The sequence below is a fragment of the Rattus rattus genome, chromosome 3 (assembly GCF_011064425.1).
Source record: "Rattus rattus isolate New Zealand chromosome 3, Rrattus_CSIRO_v1, whole genome shotgun sequence".
Lineage (NCBI taxonomy): Eukaryota > Metazoa > Chordata > Mammalia > Rodentia > Muridae > Rattus > Rattus rattus.
Window position 1 is genome coordinate 50102920 of NC_046156.1, and position 25343 is coordinate 50128262.

At 44.2% G+C, this 25343-nt stretch overlaps 2 protein-coding genes across 4 annotated transcripts in view; both read left to right on the plus strand.

The window, feature by feature from the left end:
- Positions 1-807: 807 nt before the first annotated feature.
- Positions 808-7514, plus strand: Gpr61 (G protein-coupled receptor 61). Of its 3 annotated transcripts, none has more exons than XM_032897490.1 (2): positions 808-893; positions 3881-7183. In XM_032897490.1, exon 2 carries the CDS (start codon positions 4463-4465, stop codon positions 5810-5812), a length of 1350 nt encoding a protein of 449 aa, XP_032753381.1. In that variant the 5' UTR covers positions 808-893; positions 3881-4462; the 3' UTR covers positions 5813-7183. The 3 variants fall into 3 exon arrangements, 1 of the variants encoding a protein (XP_032753381.1); XR_004387334.1 differs by lacking the exon at positions 808-893 and having other exon boundaries at positions 4312-6220; positions 6664-7514; XR_004387335.1 differs by lacking the exon at positions 808-893 and having other exon boundaries at positions 4312-6057; positions 6664-7514.
- A 2167-nt stretch (positions 7515-9681) lies between these two features.
- Gnai3 (G protein subunit alpha i3) overlaps positions 9682-25343 on the plus strand; it is a 37133-nt gene continuing 21471 nt past the window's right edge. Inside the window, exon 1 of the mRNA XM_032897491.1 lies at positions 9682-9941. Coding sequence (XP_032753382.1) covers positions 9824-9941 — 118 coding nt within the window. The 5' untranslated portion in view covers positions 9682-9823. The remainder of the gene's footprint in view (positions 9942-25343) is intronic.

Consider the following 25343-nt stretch of genomic DNA (forward strand, 5'->3'; position numbering starts at 1 on the left):
TGATGCTCCCAGCTCTGTCCAGCCCTACAAATGCAGACCAAACTGAGCCTTCCGGAGAATCTGGCTTCTACTCTGCCTTCAGGGAGCAGAGGTGTGGCTGTTTGGAAGGCCATTCAGGAGATATTAGATTCCCCTGTCTCCATAAGCCCCCAGAGCTTCGTTCCAAATAAACATATAGTACATAAAATAATAGTGATATGTTTTGGGCAGTGACAACTGCCGGGTTGAGATAGGGCCTTTGACTCTTCAAATCCCACTGCTGCCCATTAAGTCCTCGGCTATACAAATGTGTTGCTTTCTTTAGGGGGTCAAATCATGAACCAGCTTCTGGGACTTCAGCTTTGCCCAGGACTAATCTTGACGTTTTGGTTGTGCACTGACCTGTCTACTCCAGAAGCACCTTGGTTCTGGTATTGTACAGAACCAGGCAATAAACAAAAAAGCTGTTGGAAACTTGGGGATCCCCTACCCCCTAATCCTATTGAACATATAAGAAACAAAGGCCAAGTGGAAATGACTTGCCCAAGGTAACTCAGCTACTAAGCCCAGGGCTTTTTCTTTAACCAGGCCTATTGGGAGGGTTTCCCCTGCCTACTTGCCATCAGCTGGCTCCTGGAAGCATTAGGATGCAGTCCAGGACCCTGAGAGAAGTATGAGGACCTGGGCTTTCTAAATGCACTGCCTGGGAACCCTGAGACCCAGCTGTCTGCTCCAGAAGTGACTCTGAGGGGCTGGTGGATAGCAGGAGGCCACTAGGACCCAGAAGCTCTCTGAGCATCCTGCTCTGCTGGCTGCCTCTCTCCGCTCACTGCAGTGGTTCAGGCTTCAGCAGCCTTGGAGAGGCATCAGCTGAGAAGAGCTATCACAGAGGAGCTGGGAGCTGCTCAGCAAAGGTAGGAGTTGCCGACTAGGCCAGGGATGTGGGGCAGACCCAGGGCCTGGTGGTGAGTGCTGTCTCAGCTTACAGAAGGGTGGCATTCCAAGGGGCAGCCCACCCTGTCCTATGGTGGGCAGTTCTGTCACAGGATGGGCTCTTGGGTGTCCCAAAGGTAGTATTGGCATGTGGGCATCTTTAAACCTAAGAAATGGGAGGTTGATCATCTTCTGCTGGCCAGAGAAACTACACCCTACAACGGACAGCATTCTCTGTCTTCCTCGCCCAGTGTCATAGAGATAGGTCCCCACATCTCTGGAACAGGCCCTTCGGCATTCCAGGGTGATGGGCATCTAAGTCCAGGGCGTGGGCAGCTCTGCTAGGAAGAGGTGGTGAAGGTCCCTGCCAATCTCCCCTGGTCTAAGGGGCCCATGCTCCTGCCCAAAGGCAGGCCAGGCTCTGATCCTTGGCATAGAAGCTCTGGATGTGAGAAACAGGTACACGAGAATCCCAACAACACCTATGTGGCCTTGGGCTAGGCACGTGTGCACATTCTACATCCTGAAGGAAGGAGACCTCTCCCTTGACCACGGCCCTGCCAGAGGCCAGACCTCACACCCTGTAGTGGCAAAGCTTTCCAGGTGCTTGAAGGTCTTGAAGATGAGGAGGTGATATTGAAGGAAGCAGTGGGAGGGTGCGAGCGTCTATTGAGGCATGATGACATGAGCTGGGAGTGGAGTCAGACTCCTTGGGTTTCCCCTATGAAGCCATTACACCACAGCCCTCCCCTCCATAGCCTCCATCAATGAGAGAGTACTAAGTAGCCAACTACATTGGTGTGTCTGTCACGAGGTAATTCAAACCTGGAATTTGAAGTCACTGTAGAATTTCTGACAAGACTGGAGGGTGGGGGCTGGGGAGGGAACTATAAGAAAGAAAAATGCCTAGTGCTTGCCTGCCCAAGGCCCCATCATGGCTGCATAGCACCTCTCTGTGTCCATGTGTCCACAGGAAAACCATGTCTGCTTTTCTCAGTCAGGATTGTAGCTACGTATTGCTGGATTGGACTCCTGCTGTCCATTTACACACAGTGGATTCTTCCTTCTTTGGGTACCACATCTTTTAGGCCCCACTCCCAGGTAAAGTAGATGCAGGGGGTAAAGGGTAAAGATGCATCCTCTAGAATTTCTTTTAGACATTTTATTTTCCCTGGTAGACTGTCTTAGGAGAATCTGACATCTCCCTGGAGAGAGAGACAAGTCTCTAGGCAGTTGTCCAAAGTTAGGGAAGCCGCAAATCCAGGAGCTTGGGCTATCCTCCTCAGAAGAGAATCCCCTGGCTGGCACACTGATGACTGACTGAATATTTCAGGAGTTTGTACTCTGGGGCCAGCATTCAATTAGTCAATTTGAGTCTGATTCAACTCACAAGAATTGCACCGAACACCTGATGTATGTGTGGCGTGTTAGAAGTTGGATTAGTGGAAGCTTTATGGTAACACCCCAAACCTATGGTGATTATAAAGTAACTGAGAGGAGTGGGACCTCGGTGAGCTGTGCGGCTCTCTTCATGGCAGTTATAGAAGAGGTAGATTTTCTTTTTCTAAGTGGAGCCACCACCAGGTGCTCTCCGGCCCAGGAGCTCACAGAGTACTAAAACGTTATTCGCAGAAAGCCTGATGGTCTTCTAGTCCAATCCTCCCATTTCACAGATGCAGAAAGTGTGGCCCAGAAAACTTTTAAGTTGTCTACAGAACAGCCATCAGACTTGGCGCTGTAGCTTGTCTCTAAGCTGTGTAACTCAGCACACTGTATGGGGGGAATATATATGTCTATATATTCATACATATTAATATAATAACAGTGTATATATTATATACTGTATAATATACAGTGTAATATATAGTATATACTATTTCATGTACATATGAAAGTACGTTGATTACACTGGGGACAATCTATTTCCATTATGTGCAAAGTTAATGTGATGATGATGACACATAAATCAGACAGGACCTGCCATTTGATCAGGAGGTACGGGAGGTGCTGATTCTGGTTTTTTTTTTTTTTTTTTTTTTTTTTTTTTTTTTTTTTTTTCTTTTTCGAGTGGGGACCCAACCCAGGGCCTTGTGTTTGCTAGGCAAGCGCTCTATTGCTGAGCTAAATCCCCAACCCCTGGTTTTCTCTACTTTACATGTACCTCATTCTATAATGGGAGTCCTCTACCCTGCCCCCCAACACCTTCGCCTTTTTCACATAGGCATTTACTTTTACCTTTTGTTCTGTGACCATGGGAAGGACTCAGAACCAAGAGGGCTTTGGAACCCTCAATCCTTGGTTGGTTGCAGTGACCTGCTACAGAGGAAGCCAGGGAATGGGAGGTTAGAAGCTGCTATTCCTCCACTAGCCAGGACACTGAAGCCCTGAGAACATAGGTAGAGAAGGGCAGCTTTCCGAAGCATGTGTCCTCTGGCCTTGGGAGTTCAGGAGCGGATGACTGACGGTGCTCTCGGCTCTGCCTTCTGTCTTCCCTGCACCTCTCATCAGTCCTGAACTTGACAGCCCTTCGTTTTGGGAGTGATGATGTCCATAGGGACTAAGGTACAGTAGACTTTTCCAGGCGCTTGTGAGCAACATTAGAAGGGTCTGTCAAAGTTCAACAACAACTCTCTGGAAGCCTACTAAATTCTAGTTGATATGGAGGGTACTCTCCTGCACACAACAGCATAGTAGGCAGAAGAACTGTCCTTGGAGCCAAACCGCATTGGACTGTATGATCTCAGGTGTGCCCCCTGACTTCTCTAGGCTCCAGGTCTATCTGTGGAGACATGGGGATCGTATCACCTGTCTCATAGGATTGTGTGAGGATGAGGATAAGGATGACCGATGTGCATAGGCCAGGGCCTGGCATGTGTAGACCATTATTACGTGTGATTGGTACTATTAAAGCAACCAGACCAGACCCTACGAACAGTTACAAAATAGGTGTTGTTCCTTCCTTCTGCAGATGCCTTCATGAGGAAACTGGAGTCCAGAAGAGTTGCAGAGTGAGTAATACCCAGACCTGGAGCTAGAAGCTGAATCTCATGTTCCTTCTACTCCCCGTTCTGATGAGAAAATCAGAAAGTTCACAAAATCAGCCCTAAAGCCAGAGCACTGTCCTAGAGCAAAGCAGGACCCTGGAGAAGGGAGACAGAGGATTCAGAATCGCCCTCAGAAGGGAAGAAAAGCATGAAGAACTAGAAAAGAAAGTGGAAGAGAGGCCATTCGGAAGGTGGAGTACTGCATAGCACGAGAGGATCAGTCTCCGACATGGCTGCTGAGTCCCATCCCTCGGGCTGACCCTGGGGCTACCTTCTGACAGAAACTGGACATGAGCTCCTGACTTTGGAGCAGCCTGGCCTGGCACCCTGTCCACATAGGAGCCCGGCTAGGAGGGCTGATGATAAAAGCCTGCCTTACAGGCTCCAGCAGAAGGCCCCCCAACAAAATTGGGAAGCCTGGACCTGGGCTTACATCCCAGGGTTGTGGAGTAGGATGGGGGATGGGCCTGTAACAGGAAGTGCCCTGGGTGTCCTTTTTCGGCCCCATGGAGTCCTCACCCATCCCCCAGTCATCAGGAAACTCGTCCACTTTGGGAAGGGCCCTTCAAACCCCAGGTCCCTCTACGGCCAGCGGAGTCCCAGAGTTGGGACTAAGGGACGTGGCTTCGGAATCTGTGGCCCTCTTCTTCATGCTCCTGTTGGATCTCACTGCTGTGGCGGGCAATGCTGCTGTGATGGCTGTTATTGCCAAGACACCCGCCCTCCGAAAGTTTGTTTTTGTCTTCCATCTCTGTCTGGTGGACCTGCTGGCTGCCCTGACCCTCATGCCCCTGGCCATGCTCTCCAGCTCTGCCCTCTTTGACCACGCCCTCTTTGGGGAGGTGGCCTGCCGCCTCTACCTGTTCCTGAGCGTTTGCTTTGTCAGCCTGGCCATCCTTTCGGTGTCTGCCATTAATGTGGAGCGCTACTATTATGTGGTCCACCCCATGCGCTACGAGGTGCGCATGACACTAGGGCTGGTGGCCTCTGTGCTGGTGGGCGTGTGGGTAAAGGCCCTGGCCATGGCGTCTGTGCCAGTGTTGGGACGGGTCTACTGGGAGGAAGGAGCCCCCAGTGTTAACCCAGGCTGTTCTCTCCAATGGAGCCACAGTGCCTACTGCCAGCTTTTTGTGGTGGTCTTTGCTGTTCTTTACTTCTTGCTGCCTTTGATCCTGATCTTTGTGGTCTACTGCAGCATGTTTCGAGTGGCTCGCGTGGCTGCCATGCAACATGGGCCGCTGCCCACGTGGATGGAGACGCCCCGGCAACGCTCTGAGTCTCTCAGTAGCCGCTCTACTATGGTCACTAGCTCCGGGGCTCATCAGACCACCCCACACCGGACGTTTGGGGGTGGGAAGGCAGCAGTGGTCCTCCTGGCTGTCGGGGGACAGTTCTTGCTTTGTTGGTTACCCTACTTCTCTTTCCATCTCTATGTTGCCCTGAGCGCTCAGCCCATTTCAACAGGACAGGTGGAGAATGTGGTGACCTGGATCGGCTACTTTTGCTTCACTTCCAACCCTTTTTTCTATGGATGTCTCAACCGTCAGATCCGGGGCGAGCTTAGCAAACAGTTTGTCTGTTTCTTCAAGGCAGCTCCAGAGGAGGAGCTGAGGCTGCCGAGTCGCGAGGGCTCCATCGAGGAGAATTTCCTACAGTTTCTCCAGGGGACATCTGAGAACTGGGTTTCTCGGCCCCTACCCAGCCCTAAGCGGGAGCCACCGCCTGCTGTTGACTTTCGAATCCCAGGCCAGATTGCTGAGGAGACCTCGGAGTTCTTGGAGCAGCAACTCACCAGCGACATCATCATGTCGGACAGCTACCTCCGTCCTGCCCCTTCACCAAGGCTGGAGTCATGATGGACAGACACTAGGAGGGAATAAGGCTTGGGGCTGGTTTATCATCTCAAGGATTGCTTTTCCAGCTGGCTGGGGTTTGGCCTCGGGTCTCTGGACTTAGCTTTTGTGTGGTGTTTCCTGGGTCAGGACCAGAGTCAACGGGATGGACATGTGGCAAAAAGCCTTGGACTTGGCTGTGATCTTTGACTATTGGGGGAGGGATCCTGGGTATGGTGAGACGGTGATGAGAGAAAAGGGTGACAAAGGTGAGGGAAAGCCTTTCTATCAGTGAACTCTTCGTGCCTCAGGAGACAGGGCAACTTCTGGGTAGGCGTTGGAGCAGCAGGCTAGGAGCAGTTATTCTGGGGACCGTTGAGGTTTACTTCTTTCCAGTGTCATAGTCCAGACTAATATTTATACTGAGACAAGGTAAGAAAATGGCCCACATCTTCTCATTTGCTAACTAGGTAAAAAAAAAGACACGACTAGTCAAGTGTTTCCATGAGTTAATAGATCCCTTCCTGAAAGTTAATGTCTAAAGTGAGGAGAGGAACTGTAGGGGTGGACTCTTTCCTGGATTTGGCCAGCAGCAAGGGAAAATTGCAATTAGGGTAGTGGAGAGAAGACAGAAAAGCTCGGCAGCTCTCTCTCCTTCTCTTTCCTGCTTGTAGGAAATCAAGTGGGTCCTGTCTTCAGCAGAGATGAGCCGGAGACAGGATGCTGCTTTCCTCCCTGTCTTTTGAGTAACTAGAATGACTCAGGGGTCAGGGAGCTGAGGGTGGGTGTTAGCCTTTGAATTGGTAATGTGGCTGGATACAGAAAGGCCAGGTAAATTACTCTGATCAATAATACTGCCAATCTTTTCTTTCCAGGACTGGCCTCCCTGATCTATCTCCTCATGGCAGTGACCCACTTCCAGCCCCCTGGACACTCGGGTACAAGAGACTCAGGTCGGGCATGGGAAGGGTGGGGTCTCCATAGTCCACGAAATGCCTCCTTGTTCTCATTCATTGCTCTCAAAATTAGCTTCTGTGACAAAGACTTAAATCTGTTTCCTACCTGCAGCCCTAGGTTGGAGAGAGAGAGAGAACAGAGAATTGGGCTTTGCTGTTCATTGATTAAGACTATAGGGACCGTGTTGGTTAGTATCAGCAATGGTACTTTCAATGGAGAGGGATTAATTGCAAGCTGGACAGGGTTCCCCTCTGGGCCCTGTCCATTCCATTTCCCTCAGCTGAATACTAACGGGCCAAAGTAGGACCAGAGGGTGATGTGGTCTATATCTGAACAAATCTCTGGTCACTGAACATGAAAGAGGGAAAGTGGGTTGGGGTGGAGTAGTTTCCCCTTTGAAAAAAATAAATTTTATGATAAAAGTTATATTAATATCAACCCTGACTCCTTTGGTTCTATTAAATACATAAATAGCTGAACGCCAACATCCCCTGGGGCACACACATGTGTGCTCTCTGCCTTCAAGGACTTCACAGTCTAAGTCGGTCAGATATTTGTATTTTGTAGAGCATTAGGTCTGATAGAGTTGTACAGTAAGGACAATATATCTATGGTCCTGACTTTTGAGTTTACTGAAGTGATCCATGCAGGTACAGACTCCATGCAGGTTGTGGACAGTCTGGGTAGTGTAAGCAAAACTCTTTAGTGAAGAAAATAATCTAGTAAATAAAACTGGGCAAACAGCTTTTTCCATTTTGGTTTAGGTACATTTTCAGGTTTCTGTCTTCCTATCATTTGTGTGTTCTTCTAGTCTAGCGCCTATTACACTTAGGAAATCCTTTATAAAGTAGCACACAGCAAATGAGAGTCCTTCTGACTTTAGAACCATTTCCCTTTCTTTTGAGATAAAACTCATGCTGAGAAATCTCCTTCCTAGTATATCCTAAGAGAAAAACTTTCACATCCTATTAATCCACCAATCAGCTAGTAGACCCAGAAACTGCCAGTAGATGGCAGTGTAAGCCCAGTGGAAACTTACACGCGGGTGTGTGTGTGTGTGTGTGTGTGTGTGTGTGTGTGTGTGTGTGTGTGTGTGTGTGTTTAAACATTGCTTGGCAGCCTTTTTTTTTTTTAACTTTGCTCTACAATCCTTGCTTCACATTAAAAGGACATTTTAAGAGCAAGGATATCTCTAATTCACATTGAAATAACCTGACGCTGAGATCTTGCTGCTGTTAACCAGTAAGTTGCCATTTTCCCCTGGCTGAAGGAACAGGATAGCTCATAGGGGAAGCAAAACTTTCCTTTAATATGAAGAGAACTTTCTCCACAACTTTGGCTGTGACCACCTTCCAGGAATTTTCTAGTCAGTGGGACAGGTTGGTTAAGTTCAATTTACTATCCTTAGCTCTTAAAAGCTGTTCCTAGACACACTCTCCCTTACATGCTGAGGAAGCAACAGGGTGAGACAATCCAGTCAGTCAGTTTGCCAACATCTTGGTATTGAGGCGACTGCCATCCAAAAACTTTATAGACTCTCGTTGTCAGGTGTCTCCAAGCAGCGCCTTCTAGAGGTCGTAGAAAGAAGGCGTGACGTGGAACCTAGGCAGGTAGATGTATTTACTGTGGAATGTGGGAAAGGTACTTAAGTTCTCCAAGTCTATTTCCTCATCAGTGACAATGGGGATCAATATTACCTACCTCACAGGGTTGTTGTGAGGATTAAGAGTTGAGACATGGAAGCGCCTACCTGGTACTCAATAAATGTTGTGTTTTCCCCTTTCCGTTTGACAGCCCCCACCCAGCACTAATCAGAAAGGAAGAGCAGACTGTTTCTTTTTAATGGTCATTTGGAAATGAGTGGGAGACTCATTAGACTTGGAATTGATAAGCATTGCGGGTGACCTGGACAAGGTTAATCTAATTAAATGGTTCTAATTAATTAAGTTTTCACTATAGAGACCTTTCTGTTAGGAATTTGTATTTTAAGTTTACCTCCTACTAGAGAAATGTTTTTAAATTCCGGGGGAAAGTTTCAACAGCTGCGAAAAGTGCTCCTTCCTAAAATGGGTGGTGAGAGTCATTGTGGGGTTTTTAACAGTAAAGGTACTTCTGGATATTCTCACAGGGTTATGATTCACAAATATTCAGGAGATAGTAGAGAGGCGACTTTTACCAAACTTCCTCTTTTCTGTGGATATCACATAGGATCTCTTGTTAGATTAAAGAAGGATGCGCTGGTTTATTTCTTCTGGGTATGGAACTAAGTCCCCAATGTAGAGCCGCCGGTTTCTATGGGAGAAAGGGAAGCATGGAAATGTTATAAATGAACTACAGCTATTTTCACGCCCTAATAATTACTATTTTAACGTTCTATTACTTGCTAGCAATCAAGTGATCCTTTGCCAACATAGTGCCAGGCAAATGTACAGCTTACAGAAATTCATAAGCAGTAGCAGAAGGACCAAAGATATACTTGGCATAATGGGTATAGCCTGAGGAATGGATGAAAACCCAGGCTGGGCATCTCAAAGATCAGACTGAAGGAACTTTGGCTGAAGTGTCCAACACATGGCTTTGGGCAGAGACCCGGGCTCCACAATCACAGATGAAAAGGAAAGGATTTTGTTTTGTTTTTTTCCTAATGGAGAGGGAGACTACCCAGAGGGCTGTGAGTTCGTTTGGGAATCTGATCCTCACCGCTAAACTTCCAGTGTGTCCTCAAGAGCACAACATGTGCTGGAAGTTCCCCTTTTTCTACACTTGGAGTCTAAGTCCAGGAGCCCAAGAAGTAATAGGGTATTAAGGCTGGGAGGTGCGGTTCACAGGAACAACCAGGTTCTCAGGAACTTCCGCTTTCCGTACCTCCCCCGCCTCCCACTGCCACAGCGCTCTAAGTTGTAACGGCCGCTGGGCGTCGCCGGAAGTGTCGTAAACAGCAGCTATCCGGTTCTTCCGGGCGCTAGGGGAGCTGACGGAGAAGGCCACCGCCCAGCAGAAGACGCGTCTCAGCCGGTGTGTCGCGGTTCCCGCGGTGTGTGAGTGAGCCAGGGCCCGGTCCCCTCTCCGGCCGCCGTCATGGGCTGCACGTTGAGCGCCGAGGACAAGGCGGCGGTGGAGCGGAGTAAGATGATCGACCGCAACTTGCGGGAGGACGGAGAGAAAGCGGCCAAAGAAGTGAAGCTGCTGCTGCTCGGTGAGGGGCTGGGGGCGGAGCTGGAGTGCTGGGGCCGGAGAGCCGGGCCTGGGAGCAGCTTGAGCTGATAGGGGTCTGGCCAGGCCGGCGGAAAGGACCCCAAAGGGACAGGGAGGGACTCGACATGGGGCGGGTGCTGGGCTTGGTGATTGAGGCCCCGGAAGGCGTGGGGATTTCAGGTTGGAGAGGGTGTAACCCAGCTTGGATGGTGTTTAGCAGAGTTGGGGAGTTTGGAGCCCTGAGACTATGTTGGGAATCCAGGAAAGGCTCCTAAAGGGAGGGACCGATATTGAGGAGGTTTCACATTGAACTAGAACGTGTTGAAGAAGATAGTGTATGGCGTCTGGTGGATCTATCTAGGGTTTGCGTGAGTTTGATACTTGATGTCAGGATAAAGCTGGAAGGATTGAATGATTAAATAGTGAAGCTAGGACAGAGAGGCCACATAAAGAACCTGCTTGCAAGTCTTTTTTGTACTGTTAGTAAGTGGATTGTCCAGGAACGCCCAGGAGGCGGGTGAAATAAATGACAGGTTCTTAGGTGTAAAAGAAAAGAACTTGGGTGCAGAGGCCGCCAATACTTTTTCAACTTTTCTTATCTTTGTTTAATTCTCTTGAAGTTCTGTAACTCCTGTTTTTATTAAAGGGATAGGGATGTGTAAGCTGGGAAAATTGAAAGAATGCCGTTTTGAGGTTTGATAGAAGACAGTGGATAACAGTGGGATCATGTGTATCGGGAATAGTATAGGATAACATATGGACTGGGCCATTTTTATTGTAAAGATTGTAATCGTGATACATTTGGGAGGAGGTGATTTTTAGTGGGTTTTTCAAAGTAAAAGTATTGGCTTTCAGACTACAAACAGCGTGTTGCCTTACACCTTATATCTAGTCAGACGTGTTTTAGTCAGAATAATTTAGTTTTAAGCTTTGATAGGCCCAGTAAATCATATAAACTTCTCTGGTATTAGTTTACCAGTAATCCAGCTGTAATCATTATTCATATATTTGAGGAATCTGTTAGATGAGAATAATTAGGAGTCACGGGTTCTGTAAGCAGCAGAACTTTTTAGATAAATGCCGTTCCGAAAGGTCGACTGTAAAGTACCGATTCACTTTGTAAAGCCCCAGAGGACGGACACAACTCCATAATCTCAGACTGACTTTGTGCTTTAAGATGGGCTGACTGCTTATTCATATATTTTGGAAGCTCTGGGCAGCAGCTTGAATATAAATAAAAAGTTAGGAAGTGGAGTTTGAGCTTCCAGAAGATACGGATTCAAATCCTAGCTCTCGACTGCTAGTGCCTGTAGAACAGGTATCTTCTATGAGAGAACTTAGCAGGGGCTTAAGTGTTTACTACTAACCAACCAGTGTAATCCGGCTCATGCTGAATGTCGGTTCATGGGGACCTTTCAGAGTCTGGTGTGAAACACAGCACTTGGTTTTCTCCCCTGCCCTCATTTCTGTGTTTTGAGACAATGTCACTCTGCAGCCTAGGTTAGCCTTCCATTCTCCATCCTCCTGCAATCAGCTTCCCCAGTGCTGGGGTTGCATCATCATCCATCAGCACACCAGTGACATTAACATTTTTTGTAATAATTGTGACATCAAAGATGCATTCTCATGTTCTGGGATTTGATCTATATCGACCATCAGAAAAACTTGGACAAGCAGAACTATCCAAGTATCAGGAAAAATATTTATTCAGGGTCTGTAGTTCCTTTAATTAAAAAAGAAAAACATTAAATGCACGATAGCTAACAGAATTTGAAAAGTTTAAGTAAAGGTCAAAATACTGAAATATTTGTTTTTAATATTTACCAGCTTTTTTTTTTTAAGTTTTTTTGTTTTGTTTTGAGACAATCTTGGCCTCAAAATTCGTGAGTTCCTGTAGCTGAGATTATAGGTGTGCACTACACCATGAAACTTTTTTTCCTCTCTCAGAAATTTTTATCACCATATTTTGCACAAATTAAACCAGTAAGTTGAAGTAGGTTGCAGAACAGCTGGCCTTACCTGAGCTGTGTCATGATAAATATGCAAAGTTAAAATGATCTTTCTAGGGCTGGGGACAAGTCTCCACAGTCATGGGCACTTGCTGTTCTTAAAGAGGACACTTGCATTAGGTTCTCAGTACCCACAGGGCTCACAACCATCTATCTGTAGGCACGTATGTGAACCCACATGCAGATTAGCTATCCAGACACATAAAATTAATAATTCTAAGGACTTTTAAAAATGATGTTTCTTTAAGTAAAATTTACCTATGTGGTATATAAAAAATTACCCTATATGATAGTCCAATTATCCCCTTCCCCTTTTTTTGGTTGCATGTAAGCCATTTTCCTTCAGCACTATGATGAGACTGTCCAATTTAGTTTACATTGAAAGCTACCTCCCTTGTCTCTGCTGGTTTGTGTCTTCTCCTTCTTATGTGGCTGTAATTTCATGTGATATGCAGCGTGTGGGCTTTGAAGTCAGAAGGCTTCGAATTCTAGTTCCTGTTTACTAGGTATAACTTAGGGAACTCATTTCCATTTGCCTCACTTTCTTTACTTTGAAGGTCTAGAAAGTAGAGGTCCTTTAGGATTGCTGAGAAGAGTAAATGTGGAAATAATATAAAGCAGACACATCCAGTGAATATTAACTGTTATGTAGTTATAATCAGTGTGATGGGTTAAAGTAACTGTAGAAACTCACACGAATACATTGGCATAGGCTTAATTTCTCAGGAAGGCGTCAGTAGTAAAATTCCTTCCTTGGTTTGAATTTCCTCTAGATATTATTGGGAAGACCTTGTTATGTCAAATTTCTGTTTAACCACAGTTTGTTATGGTGTCATGCAAGTATTCCCTAGTAGTGTATATAGGTAGGGGTATATAGGTGTACTACTTGGAATTGTGTGTTTAAATTTCAAATCTTGTTTTGAGACGGGCTTATTGTGTATGTAGCTCCATTAACCTGGAACTCTCAACCTGCCTCAGCCTGCCAGCACGTGGGATCCTAAGTGTGTGGCACCACACCTAGCTGTGAGAGGATTGTGTAGCTTCAGACTTCACAGCAGTTGAAGTAGTATTTGGACAGTTTGGGTGTGATTTTTCTCGGCAAACTTCTTCAATTTGATAATTCGAAGAGAAAAATCACTTCTAAGGATTATACCATTCCAATGTTTAATAGCCTGTAATATATTACATTCCATTTTCATAGCATAATCTTGTAAAGAAAAATCTCTTCCATTAAAATCCTCTCCAGTATGTGTTGTGATGTCACAGACATTGGGAGGTGCCACTGTAATCCATAATGATACTGCGTTTGGATTCAGACAAAACCAAATTCAGTTTCCACCTCCACCTACTGGTGTTGAAACCAAGTCACTTAACCATATGGATTACATATATTCACATATGTAAGTAGGGACGATTCCTCCTGTTTCATAACACAAAGTGACATAACTCACTCAGAATGCTTAGGGTAGTGTCCAGAAGATAGCATCAGCACACGGCAGCCTGTCAGAGCACTTGTGAGGCATGTCATTTTAGTTTCTATTTTTGAGGGGTGTTTTGGATGCTTGACATTCTTCATGTTTATATGCAGAGATCTTCACCGCTTAATCCTGTGCTGATAATGATTTGTGTTTTATGGCAAAACCTGTTACATGCAAAGAACTGGAATATTGCATTTTAATTTTATATTATACAATTGGTTATTCATACTTAACTTGCAAATTACTGATGGAATGTGGCTATTGAAAATAGCATCTCAATCCCCATGTATGGTGGAGGTTGTGTTTTTGCTGCCTCTTTAAGATGTTTGTAGGGCCTAAATTTCTAGTAAGAATTTATCTATCATACCTGGAGAAAAGAGGGAAACTGGAAAAAAAAAGTAGAAATAAGCATTGAAAATAAAAATATTCTTTTTAATAACCTTATTTTTTGTGCCTTAAAAAATTATTTTTTAGAAGCCAGGTGGTGATGGTGCATTCAGGAGACAGAGGCTGGTGAATCTCTGTGAGTTTGAGGCCAGCCTGGCCTGCAGGGCGAGTTCCAGGTCAGCTAGGGCTACAAGGAGGAACCCTGTGTTGAAAACAAACAACAACAAAAATGTTTAGAGTCACATTTTTCTGTGTTAGCGTTTTACCTGCAGTTTTGTAGGTGAACTGCATGTGGGCCTGGTTCGTGCCCAGGGCTCAGAAGAGGGTTTCAGAATTCCCTGGAATTGGAGTTAAGGATGGTTATGAGCTACCGTGAGGGCTCTGAGTCCTCTGCAAGAGCAACAGATGCTCTTAACTGCCGAGCCATTAGCCAGCCACCTCTTTGAGACTTTTATGTGAGTGTATTCCTCACTATTGCAGCATGAAAATACTGCGCCTTTCCATATCCTGTCATGGTTCCTCTGGTTGCAGTTGTGGACAATGATAAATATGGAGTTGGTGCTCAGTACTTGAAGATTTACAGGGCATGTGACTTCTGAATTTAGGGTACAACTGTACCTCTTTTAAAAATAATTTCAGCTGATTACACTTGGACCATTATAAAATGGTCTTTAGTTTGGGGACAGTTGTTTCTGTTCAGAATGTTTTTTGATGGAGAGTGGTCTCAGAGGTTAGTGAAACTGAAGTTCTGTTCTTACTGGCATTCTGAACCTGTTTTTGAAACCTCGTCCTGTTTTTCTGTCACCCTTCATGAACACACACACACACACACACACACACACACACACACACACACACACACACACACACCCACCCTACCTTGCTTTTAACTCTATGGCTTTAGGCAGGAGGTCTAGAGATTGTTGTAGGGCATAATCTAAGGGTCCACCAGGAGCAGGAAATGGTCACACTAGTACAAGTAAAGGAGCGGTTTGTAGCAAGATACTCTAACTCTACAGCTTCACAAGGTCGGCATCCAAGGATAGGTAAGCAGTGAAGGGATAGGTTGCATGCTCATGAATTGCCATGCCCTCTTCACTTGTAGAGCAGATGGTCTGCTCTCACTGCTTCGCTAGAAGTTGCATCTCCTTATCTTCTTTCTCTGCTCCCTTGAAATACTCCTCGTTTCCCACCACACACCAGGCTTCAACTCTGGCCTACTCTGGCACTTTTTCTGTCTCACATACTAATATACCTGGTACTTAAGTCTTGCTTTTCTAGTTCAGGTTTCCACGAACCCTAATCCAGATTCCTGGGAAAGCATCAGGTTCGTCTAACCTTGCCAGGTACCCACCATAATCCAGTTGTTTGTGGTGGGTGTGTGATAGAATTGATGGAGTATCCTGAGATCTGTAAGGCTGACCCTTTCAAGTGTCAAGGTAGGCCAGGTTCTCTAGTAAAAAGGCATGGGCAGAGAAATAATGATTAATGACTGACAGTGTCTTTACCTAAAAGACAGTCATATCATCTAGGTTGGACATAGTGGGGTGAGGTGGAAACATTGGAAAAGCAAGCACATCACTGCTTCAGTTTCTCCCTCATTCAAGTGTGATCATTCTCAGTGTTAAGCTGTCATTTTGTGTAGTTGGCAGATAGGTTTAAATTCACCTGGAGGTGGAATGTCCAGTTCTCAGAGCATCTAACACAGAAGAGTCTCGATGTTACCTGGATTTATTTACCTTTAAATTAAACAGAAAATCCAAACAACCTGTTGTTGTTGTTGTTGTCGTCGTCATCGTCGTCGTTGAGGGACTGTACTTCATCACTCTGGTTTCTCTCCAGCCAACATTTGTCTACTGCTTTTAAGTACGGGGGGTGGGGGGGACCATCCAAAACTAAGGAAAGAAGTTCAACAGACTAGTTTGTTACTAAAACCTTTGCTTACAGGACTTGTTAAGGCGTGTTGTCCTTTTCTTATGCTATCTAGTTTGGCTTAGGTTTTTCCTCCTCAGGTCTAGCTTCAAGGGAAGTGAGGAGAAAGATGCTTCAGGTGCTCAGGAGTTAACATATTAATAGTGAAGACCAATTTAAGATGGGGTCTCGCTCTGTGAAGTATCTAGAGCCATGGACACTAAATTTGTCCTGATTATTAATTTTAAAATGTTTTCTAGTCAGCAGAATTTAATATAACTAGTATTTGTAAGCCTCTCAGAACTAGTAACTATTCAGACATGGAGAAACCGGATAATAAAGGGGATAGAATCTGAGCAGTGTGAGATTGGTTCTATTGTCTGAGCTTCTTTTTCCCTCCTGGGAATCAGTGAGGCATTTGAATTGGGTCTTGGGAGTTCCTTGATTGTAAAATTTATATAATTTATAAAGAGGACTCTTTGTGTTATTTTTCTTAGTTTGGTTGAAATTAGTTGGACATCACAGGGCTGCTTAGGAAGACAGCTAAAAACTAAAGAAATGTCCATGGTGCATTCAGCAGAGCACAGGAAAAACATTATTTCAGTGTTTGATTTTCCGTGTTGTCTTCATTGTAGGATAGCTCTTTTGTAGGCTTTTGAATGTTGGTGTTATCTTGAGCTTTTATCTATCCAGGTTATCCTGTTACCCGATTAGTGATCAGCTGTATCATTGCTGTAATTTAAACTGTTTGAACTGAATAACACTGTTAGGAACCAGGTTCAGTTGTTCTAGTTGGATATAGTATTCCTTGTGAGTGAATTTTCCTTTGTCCTTTGGCTGTGACAGAAATGACTATATTTGATGTGAACTAAGCAAAGGAGGAGGATGCTTGAAAGTCCACCGTTGAATGTATATGAACTCTGTTAGAGCTTAGAAACTTTAGGAGGAGCTGGTCTTTAGACCTGAGCTTCCTTTGACTTCCACATTGAACTTAAGGTTTAAAAGCTTGTTAGGAATTACCTGAGATTGTTTCATTTTTTTCCCTGTTGATACATCACTTGTACACTATGAACATTTTATTACTAAGTCCTGTTTTCAAGTGGACAGTTTTGAAGGAAGGTAATATTTTATATCTTAGAAAATTCTTGTTAACTTAAAAGCAGTTCTTTGCCAGATATGATGGTGCAGATTTTAATCCCATCCCAACATTCGGGAAGCACAGGCAGATCTCTTGAGTTCAAGGCCAGCTTAGTCTTGTGAATTCCTGGTCAGTCAAGATTACAAAGAGAAACCCTGTCTCAAGAATGGGGGTGTAGCTTTCTGACCACCCCCCTATTTTGATTGAGTGGTTTATTTCTGTGTGAGGTCTGAGTGTGGGTGTGCACACCGTAGCACACATGTGGGAGTCTCATGTGGCTGTCTCCTACTGTAGGTTCCAGAGATGGAGCTCATGTCATCAGGCTTGGCAGCAAGAGCCGGAGCCATCTCTCTGGCCCTGGAGATTTTTTTCCTATTTATTTATCTGAATCTTGCATGTTTTGCTCCAAGTCTATTTGCATGTTTAAGCTGTGCTCACATGTTTTATTCGTCTGGTTTGTTATTAACACTATACTGGTCCTATATGGGACCATTTAAATCAGGACTATTTAAACTTAGTAAGGTTGCTTGAGTGCTGACACCTTGTAATTAATCGTCCTCCAGTAATTGCATAGCCTGTTTATAGTGGACAAAATAACAACAGCAAAATAATCTGTCTTTCAATTTGATTTTAAAATTTAAATAGTATTGTGCTAAATCCCAAGAGCCGTGGCAATGCTACATTTTGATTTGTTTTAGTCATGTGCTGATGTCGGGGGTGGTGTGTGGTCCTTACACGTGCTAAGGTGCACATGTGGAGAACTGCTTTAGGAGCCAAGTTTTGCTTTCTGCCATGTTTGAAACAAGAGCTGTTGCTCTGCTGTTGTGCTGAATACTCCAGGCTCATTGGCCTGCAGGCTTCCATGATTCTCCTGTTTCTTCCCTCTGTCTCTTCATGGGAATGCTGGGAGTAAGATGCATGGGTGATAGTACGCTCAGCTTCTGTGTGGATTTGAGATCTGAACTAAGGTTATCAGAATTATATGGCAACGGCCTTTACCCGCTAAGCCATGTCCTCAGCTTCCCTAATTATTTTAAAGAACAAGTGTGTTATGATATGATTAGGCTTTGGAATCATTAGACTGAAATATTTTAAAATCATTGGAGAAAAGGAGGGCATGATAGCATATACCTATAACCCCAGCATTCTGGAGGCAGAGGCAGGCAGATCTCTGGGAGTTCCAGGCCTAGGCCTGTCTACACATAGTAAGTTCCAGGACAGCCAGAGCCACATAATAGAGACTTGTCTCAACCTAATAACAATAATGATAATTGAGATGCAGCAAATGCTTCTCTGTTTAAAGGTATTTATGATGTGGAACTGGAGAGATGCTTAGCAGTTAAGAGCTGCTCTTCCAGAGGACCTAGGCTTGATCCCCGGTACCCATGTGGCAGCTGATAGCATCTGTAACTCCAGTTCAGGGAATCTGATGCCTTCTTGTGAGCCTCGGCTACTAGAAGGGCACAGTGCAGTACACAGATGTGCATGCAGATGGACAGACACACATACGCATAGGATAAGTAAATGAAAAGAAAAATTAAAATAAAATAGTTTAATAAGCTTTTTATTTTGAATTAACTTTACTCTTCTGCTAGTTTTCCTCAGTGTTAACTTTCTAAGTAATAATGTTATGTTTATTATCACCAAGAAATTAATGCTGCTATATAAATGTTAACTTTAACACAGTATTTAAATTTTATCAGTTTTCCCATTAATGTTCTTTTTAGGGTCTAGGGTCAATCTTGGTGCTGCATTGTATTTAATTAATGTTTTATGAGCGTTCTGGTTTCCAGTATTATACTCTAGTAGGATTCTCATGTATTATTTATGACTATGCATTTCTGATTGTCTTTCACAGACAAAAGTTCTCTCCTTTCCTCTTAAACCTTAATTTTTTTTTGAGACAGTTTATATAGCCAGGGTGGCCTTGAATTTGTGAGTGATCCTCCTGCTTCTTGGTGATTTATATGGAATGTGATTGATTATAGGAATCAGTTTTGAAGGGACCATGACATCTGAGACAGTCCCTAAAGAGATAGAAACTCCTTTTGATGAGGTTTGTGGTGCTGGAGGGAGCATCCATACCGGGGAAGTTTTCTACCATTGAACTGCCTGCCAGCTCTAGGTAGTGTACACAAAGGCTCAGAACAGGGCCACAGGTAGATCTGACTGGATGGTTGGTGCGGAAAAGGACTCAGGAGATGATCTGCCTGCCTTTGCCTTCCAGTGCTGGGATCACAGCTTTGTACCACCACATCTTGCTTTCTTTAAAACATCTTAAGATTTATTTTTTAAATTGTGAGTGTATGTGTGTGGGGCATCGCACCCGAGTGCCGGTATTAAGGTCTTCTCAGCTGCCTGACGTGGGCGATAAGAACCAACTCACCTGCAAGAGCAGCAAGTGGGCCTTCTCTGCAGCCCAGCTCTGACGCATTGAACATGTTTAGAATTTGTTACAGTGCTGCTGTGAGTACCAGAATTTGAATGCAGGTGGCATAGGGTACTTGTGGGGGTCAGAGGGCAACTTCTAGGAGTTGCTTCTCCTTCTACCTGGGTTCCGCAGATCACACTCAGACCCCTGGGCACAACAGTAAGTGCTGTTTACCTCTGAGCCATCTTGCTCATCCTTTATTGAAAATTTTAGTAGCTATCTCAAGCTGTACTTTATTATACACACAGTGTGCATGTTTCTAGAGTCTAGAGACTTTCATTGTTGTTCCAGCTTTTTTCAGGAGACGCCACCACAATTAATACTGCCAAGAAAGATTGAATAGAATAGTAAATGCAAGTAGGAAACCCAGAGTTTTGAGTCTTGCTGAGCATTTGTATGGTAAAGGACATTGAAATCAAACACTCAGTCGGTCATTTTGTAGGCCCTTCCTCGTGTTTTACTTTAAATGACGCAGACTCGTGCTGTTTATGTCTGATTAAGCGTGCAGTGCTCTGTGCTGCCATTGGTTCAGGATCTGAGTTGGGATGATTCTAACATTTTAAAGTGCATGGGTTATAATGGATGAATTTAGCATTGAATAGTAGCTTTGAAGAACATTTCCCACTATAATAAAGAATTATTTTATGGATTAAAATGAGATCTTTCAACTGCTATGCATTACAGCTGTTTGTGGCATTTTTGTTTCCTTTTATTCCAAATAAAAAATAGTTTTAAGCCATGGCATAAATACCATATAATTTAGAATCAAAATGGGGTTTTGTTGCTTTGCTTTCAAAGAAAAAGGAAACTTACTCACCACGGGCCAAAATTAGAACTCGGAGGCAGTCAGAGCATAATCTGGTTCCTGGCTCACAAGTGACTGCCTCCCAGACACTATTATGTTCTGCAAAGATGAGGAATGAAGCTGCAGTCTGCCCTTCCACTGGTCTGTCACCAGCATTCTGGTCCTGTCATAGTCAAAAGTGATAACATTTTGGTAATATTTGGGGAGCTGAGTGAGCTTCCTTTTTTAATTTTTTATTTATTTTGATTTTTTTCGAGACAGGGTTTTTCTATGCCTTGGCTGTCCAGCAATTCGCTCTGTATGCCAGACTGACCATGGACTCAGAGATTTCCTGCCTGCCTCAGCCTCTCAAGTGCTGAGATTAAAGGCATTAAAAGGAGTGTGCCACAACAACCCCCCCCCAACACACACACACTTTTTTTTTTTGATAACCAAACCAGTGACTTTCTTTGGTGACTTATTGGTGTAAGCTGGTTGGTCTTTCTGTTCTTCTGATCTTTGTCCTACCAAGCGTTGGGATTATGAATGTGTACAACCATACCGAGTTTATATGGTACCGGTGTAAACTCAAGGCTTTGCCTGCTAGGCAAGCCCTGTCCTAACTCAGCTACATCCCCAGTCCCTTTATTGTACTTTCTTATTTGTCTGGTTTTATTTTACAGTGCTGATGATCAAACCTAAGATCTTACATGTGCTAGGCAAGTGCTTTACCAGATGAGCTTTGAGTAGTGTTCTGTTTTATGGTTTTGTAAACCACATGCATGTGCACACACAAACACAGACAGACAGACACACACACAGACAGACAGACACACACACACATTTGAGAATATCTGCTTATCCCTAAATCCCCTTCTAGGAACTCTCCTCCCTTTAGTGGGCGGTGCTATACATGTATACATGCATGTACATATACACACAATGCAGTGTGAAAGCAGGACTCACATATGAAATATATAAATACATATTTAAGTCTAGATTCCGAGTATGAGAGAAAATGTTTTCTGTGATGTTTTCTCTCCTCTCTTACTGTCTTGGCTCCCCTCCCCTCTTTAGATCCTTTGCTCATGCCTTTTCTCTTTTCATGTCTGTCTGTCTGTCTGTCTGTCTGTCTGTCTATCTATCTATCTATAAATCTAGATTTTTCTTATGACAGAAAACATATTTGCCCTTCCAAGTCTGACTTATTGCATTCAACCTGATGATCTCTAGTTCCATTCATTTTTCTCTTCTTTTCATATTCTTTATGGCTGAATAAAACTCCCTTATGTATTTATACAGTTTTCTTTATCCAGTCATCTGTTGAAGGGCATTTAGGCTGTTCCATACCTTGGTTCTTGTGAATGGTGCAGTGGTAAACACTGATGGAGGTGTCTCTGATGTGCTGACTTAGGTACCCTTGGTTATATACACAAGAGTAGTGTAGCTGGATCGTGGGCCTTCTGGTTTTAGTGTTTGAGAAACTCCCGCACTGATTTCCATAGCAGTCATGCCAGCTTACATTCTCACCTTCGATGTATAAGAGTTCCTCTTTCCTCACTTCCTTACCAGCTATTTGTTGTTGTTTGTTTCTTGGTGATAGCCATTCTGATTTTAGTGAGCTGTGAATCTCAATGTAGTATCAGTTTGTATGTTCGTGATGGCTAGGAAGACATTTTTTAAAATATATTTTATTGGCTATTTGTATTTCTTCTTTTGAGAATTGTTTGTTCAGTTCACTTGCATATTCATAAATCAGTTTTAGGGCACTTAATTTTGTGAGTTCTTTAAAGATTGTATATATTAATATCCTGTTAGGTATCAGGGGGCAGATATTCTCCCACCTTTCATTTTTACAGTCCTGAGCTATTGGACATCCAAGTTCTTTGCGTCTTTATGCTTTTGTATAGCAGTCTTGGGTTTCAGCTCTTACATTAAGGCTTTGACCCATTTCTAACTGGTTTTTATCCAGGTGAGAGAGTGGGATCTAGTTACAGTTTTCTACATGTAGATGTCCAGTTTTCCAGGCACCATTTGTTGGTGCTTTTGAGACTTTGGTCAAAAATTGGATACCCAATATATGTTTTATAAAGACCTTCTCACAATACCCTTTAAGCTTTTTTGGTGATAGGTAACTTTTTCAAAAAGCAGACACCCATGATCTCTGCCTTAGTTACAAATTCATTGCCCTGTTTTACGTTTATTATTCATCCACTGGACAGATTCTTGTGAGTGTTCACTGTTTCACATCCTCATGTGTTGCCCTGGATGGACAGATTGACAGCAGTTTATTCCATTAGAACATAATAGAGCAGGTTAGAGGGAAGTGAGGCAAGACTGAGTTCAAACTTCCTGTCATTTAGTCACAGGCAGAGAGCTGAGAGCAGAGTCGGGAGTGGGTGCACACCCAAGTAACAATAGCAGAGGAGTGGGGATCTCTCTGTTAACTGCCCACATTGAAAATTCCAACCATTGCAAGTAACATTTACAAAATGTGATTGGGCAACCTCTGAATATCGTAGCCACTTAAGTCACTCACCCCACAGCTAATGCTAAGTGCCTCCTCTGCCCTAGATTGTGCTCTGGGGTTGGAGGAGTGGGCACAGAAAGAAGGCACTTTTGGTGCTTCCAAGGACTTTACTCTGGAGTTTAAGGCTGGTAGAGTTCTAAACAATCACAAACTCAAATACATTAGAAGGATTTGACCAAGCACCAGTGTTACAGTGTTTAACACTGTCCTGTAGGGCCAGGTTAAGCCTGGTTAGGACAATTTTAAGGGAGAAGTGCACAGGCATGGAAGGTTTTCAGGTTATGCTGAAAAGGGTTTTGTAACTATGCTAATCAAACCAAGAAAACCAGTTAACAGATTATGACAAGCCAGATGAGGAGCGAGGAAGGTAGTCACATACATACTTTAGAGCAGCAGGCCAGGCCACAGCTGCTGATGTGAGTGGTGAGGAGAGCAGTCCCAGGTCATTTTAGACATTCGCTGACAGGGAGGGACCTTTGCTGGCCACCAGGCAGTGACCCCTGTGCCTGCGAGAAATCACGGAAGGACTCAGTGAGGGCTGAAGATTGCCTTCAGTTGGTGTTCGGGTGTTTATGCTTAGAGGGCAAGTAGGCTGGGTGAAAAACTATTTTTATGCTTTAGGCCAAGGAAACTTTCTAATTTCACAAGAAAACTCTTAACCTCTAATGGCTCCTACCAGACAAATTCCTGAGCTGAACTGAATGTGACGCCTCAATGTCCAGGAGTTCCAGGCATGCAGGACACATTTATTAAATGGAAACAAAGAACAATTTTTGTTTGTGCAGAGACATTTTTCCTTCTGTAATTCTTCTGACCATTTGTTTATTTCTTTCTCAGTTTTGTTCTTCATTTTATGTGTGTGGATGTTTTGCCTGTACCATGTTCATACAAAGCCTTAAGGCCAGAAGAGGGTGGTGTGGGTGCTGCTAATTGATCCTGGGCTCTCTGGAAGAGCAGCCTGTGCTCTTAAGCATTGAGCCATCTCTCCAGCCCAGCTTTTATCACATATTAACGTGTGTGTGTGTGTGTGTGTGTGTGTGTGTGTGTGTGTGTGTGTGTGTGCGCGCGCGTGCATGTGTGCCCGTGCTCGTGCCCGTGCACACGTGCACACATATGCTCTAGTGCTCCTATGGAAGTTAGAGGACAGATCACAGTAGCTGGCTCTCTCCTTCCATCACATGGATCCTGGAGATTGAACCCAGGATGCAGCTTGGTGGTCAGTGCCTCTACTTGCTGAGCCATCTCTCCAACTCTCTTCTGAAAAGATTGTTTTCTATTATGTGTGTGTGTGTGCTTTGAGGATATGTGTGTGTCTTTGAGGATATGTGTGTGCTTTGAGGATATGTGTGTGCTTTGAGGATATGTGTGTGCTTTGAGGATATGTGTGTGTGGGTACCTTTGGAGACCAGAAGTGAACATTGGATCCCTTGGAGCTGGAGTTATAGGTGGCTATGATCCACCTGATATAGGTGTTGGGAACCAAATATGAGTCCTTTGCGGGGGCAGCAAGTGTCCATAACCACTGAGCAGTCTTTCCATCCCCCTCTTCTAACTTGCGGATGAGTTAAGAAGCAATTCCAGCACTTGAGACCCTGAGATAAGAGGATCTTGAATTGAAGCCAGAGTGACATGGTGAAATCCTGTCTCAAAAAAAGAAAAAAAATAAATAAATGGAAACATCAAATGGACTTTTAATAAGTGTAATGAATAGAAAAACATTTTATGTGAAATATTTTCACCTTGATCTACATGCCTACTAGTAGCTACATGCTATTAAGAAAGAAATCATGGGGAGTAGAGAGAGATGGCCTGAGATTATGCATCCTGTAAGAGCATTTATTGCTTCCCCCTCAACCCCCTATTTTTTAGGACAGGATTTCTCTGTATAGACTTGGCTGTCCTGGAGCTCACTCTGTAGATCAGGGTGTCCTGGAACTCACAGAGCTCCACCTGTTGGGATTAAAGGGGTGCGCCACCATCACCCAACTCTGTTTACTGCTCCCTATAGAGGACCAGAGTCTGGCTTTCAGCACTCATGTCAGGTGATTCACAACCACTAGTAACCATAGCTCTAAGGGGCCTTAAGTCCTCTTCTGGTCTCAAGGCACATAAGTGCATGTACATATAACAGACCCTGGACAAACATATATTCACATGCATAAATTTTAAACGAATGAATCATGGGGCCAGCAGGATGGTGCTTGTTTCCAACCCGAATTTGATTTCCAGGACTTTGTAATAGGAGAGAATTTGGGTTGGGGATTTAGCTCAGTAAGGCCCTGGGTTTGGTCCTCAGCTCCGAAAAAAAGAAAAAAAAAAAAAATAGGAGAGAATTTGTGGAAGCAATAGGTATCCTTATTGGAAGTGGCTTGGGTTGTGCTCTTTTGATCTTTAGATGTTGGGATTTGTAATTCACCTCCCTCTTTCCATCCCTCTCTGTGCTGCAACCCCCCCCCCATGCCATCCTAACAGTAGCAGTGTAAACTGGAATGCTCTACTGGATAGGGTATTCCGAGCAGGACTGGAGGAGTTGGCACGTCAGACAGCCTTCCTTCCCTCCTTCCATTGGTGCCTCCACTGTCCTGATCATAGACCTGTATTATGGTAGCTGTTTTGAATTGTTCAGTGATAGGATGATGTGGATTCGTGGTTTGATTTGAGTCCCATATTAGAATAAGAAATAAATTAGCTGTGTGTAACTGCAGAGCACATCTAGCCCAAAGCTCTTCATGTTT

Coding starts and splice junctions, on each gene's coding strand:
- Gpr61 (XM_032897490.1), top strand. CDS start 4,463: ATGGAGTCCTCACCCATCCCCCAGTCATCAGGAAACTCGTCCACTTTG.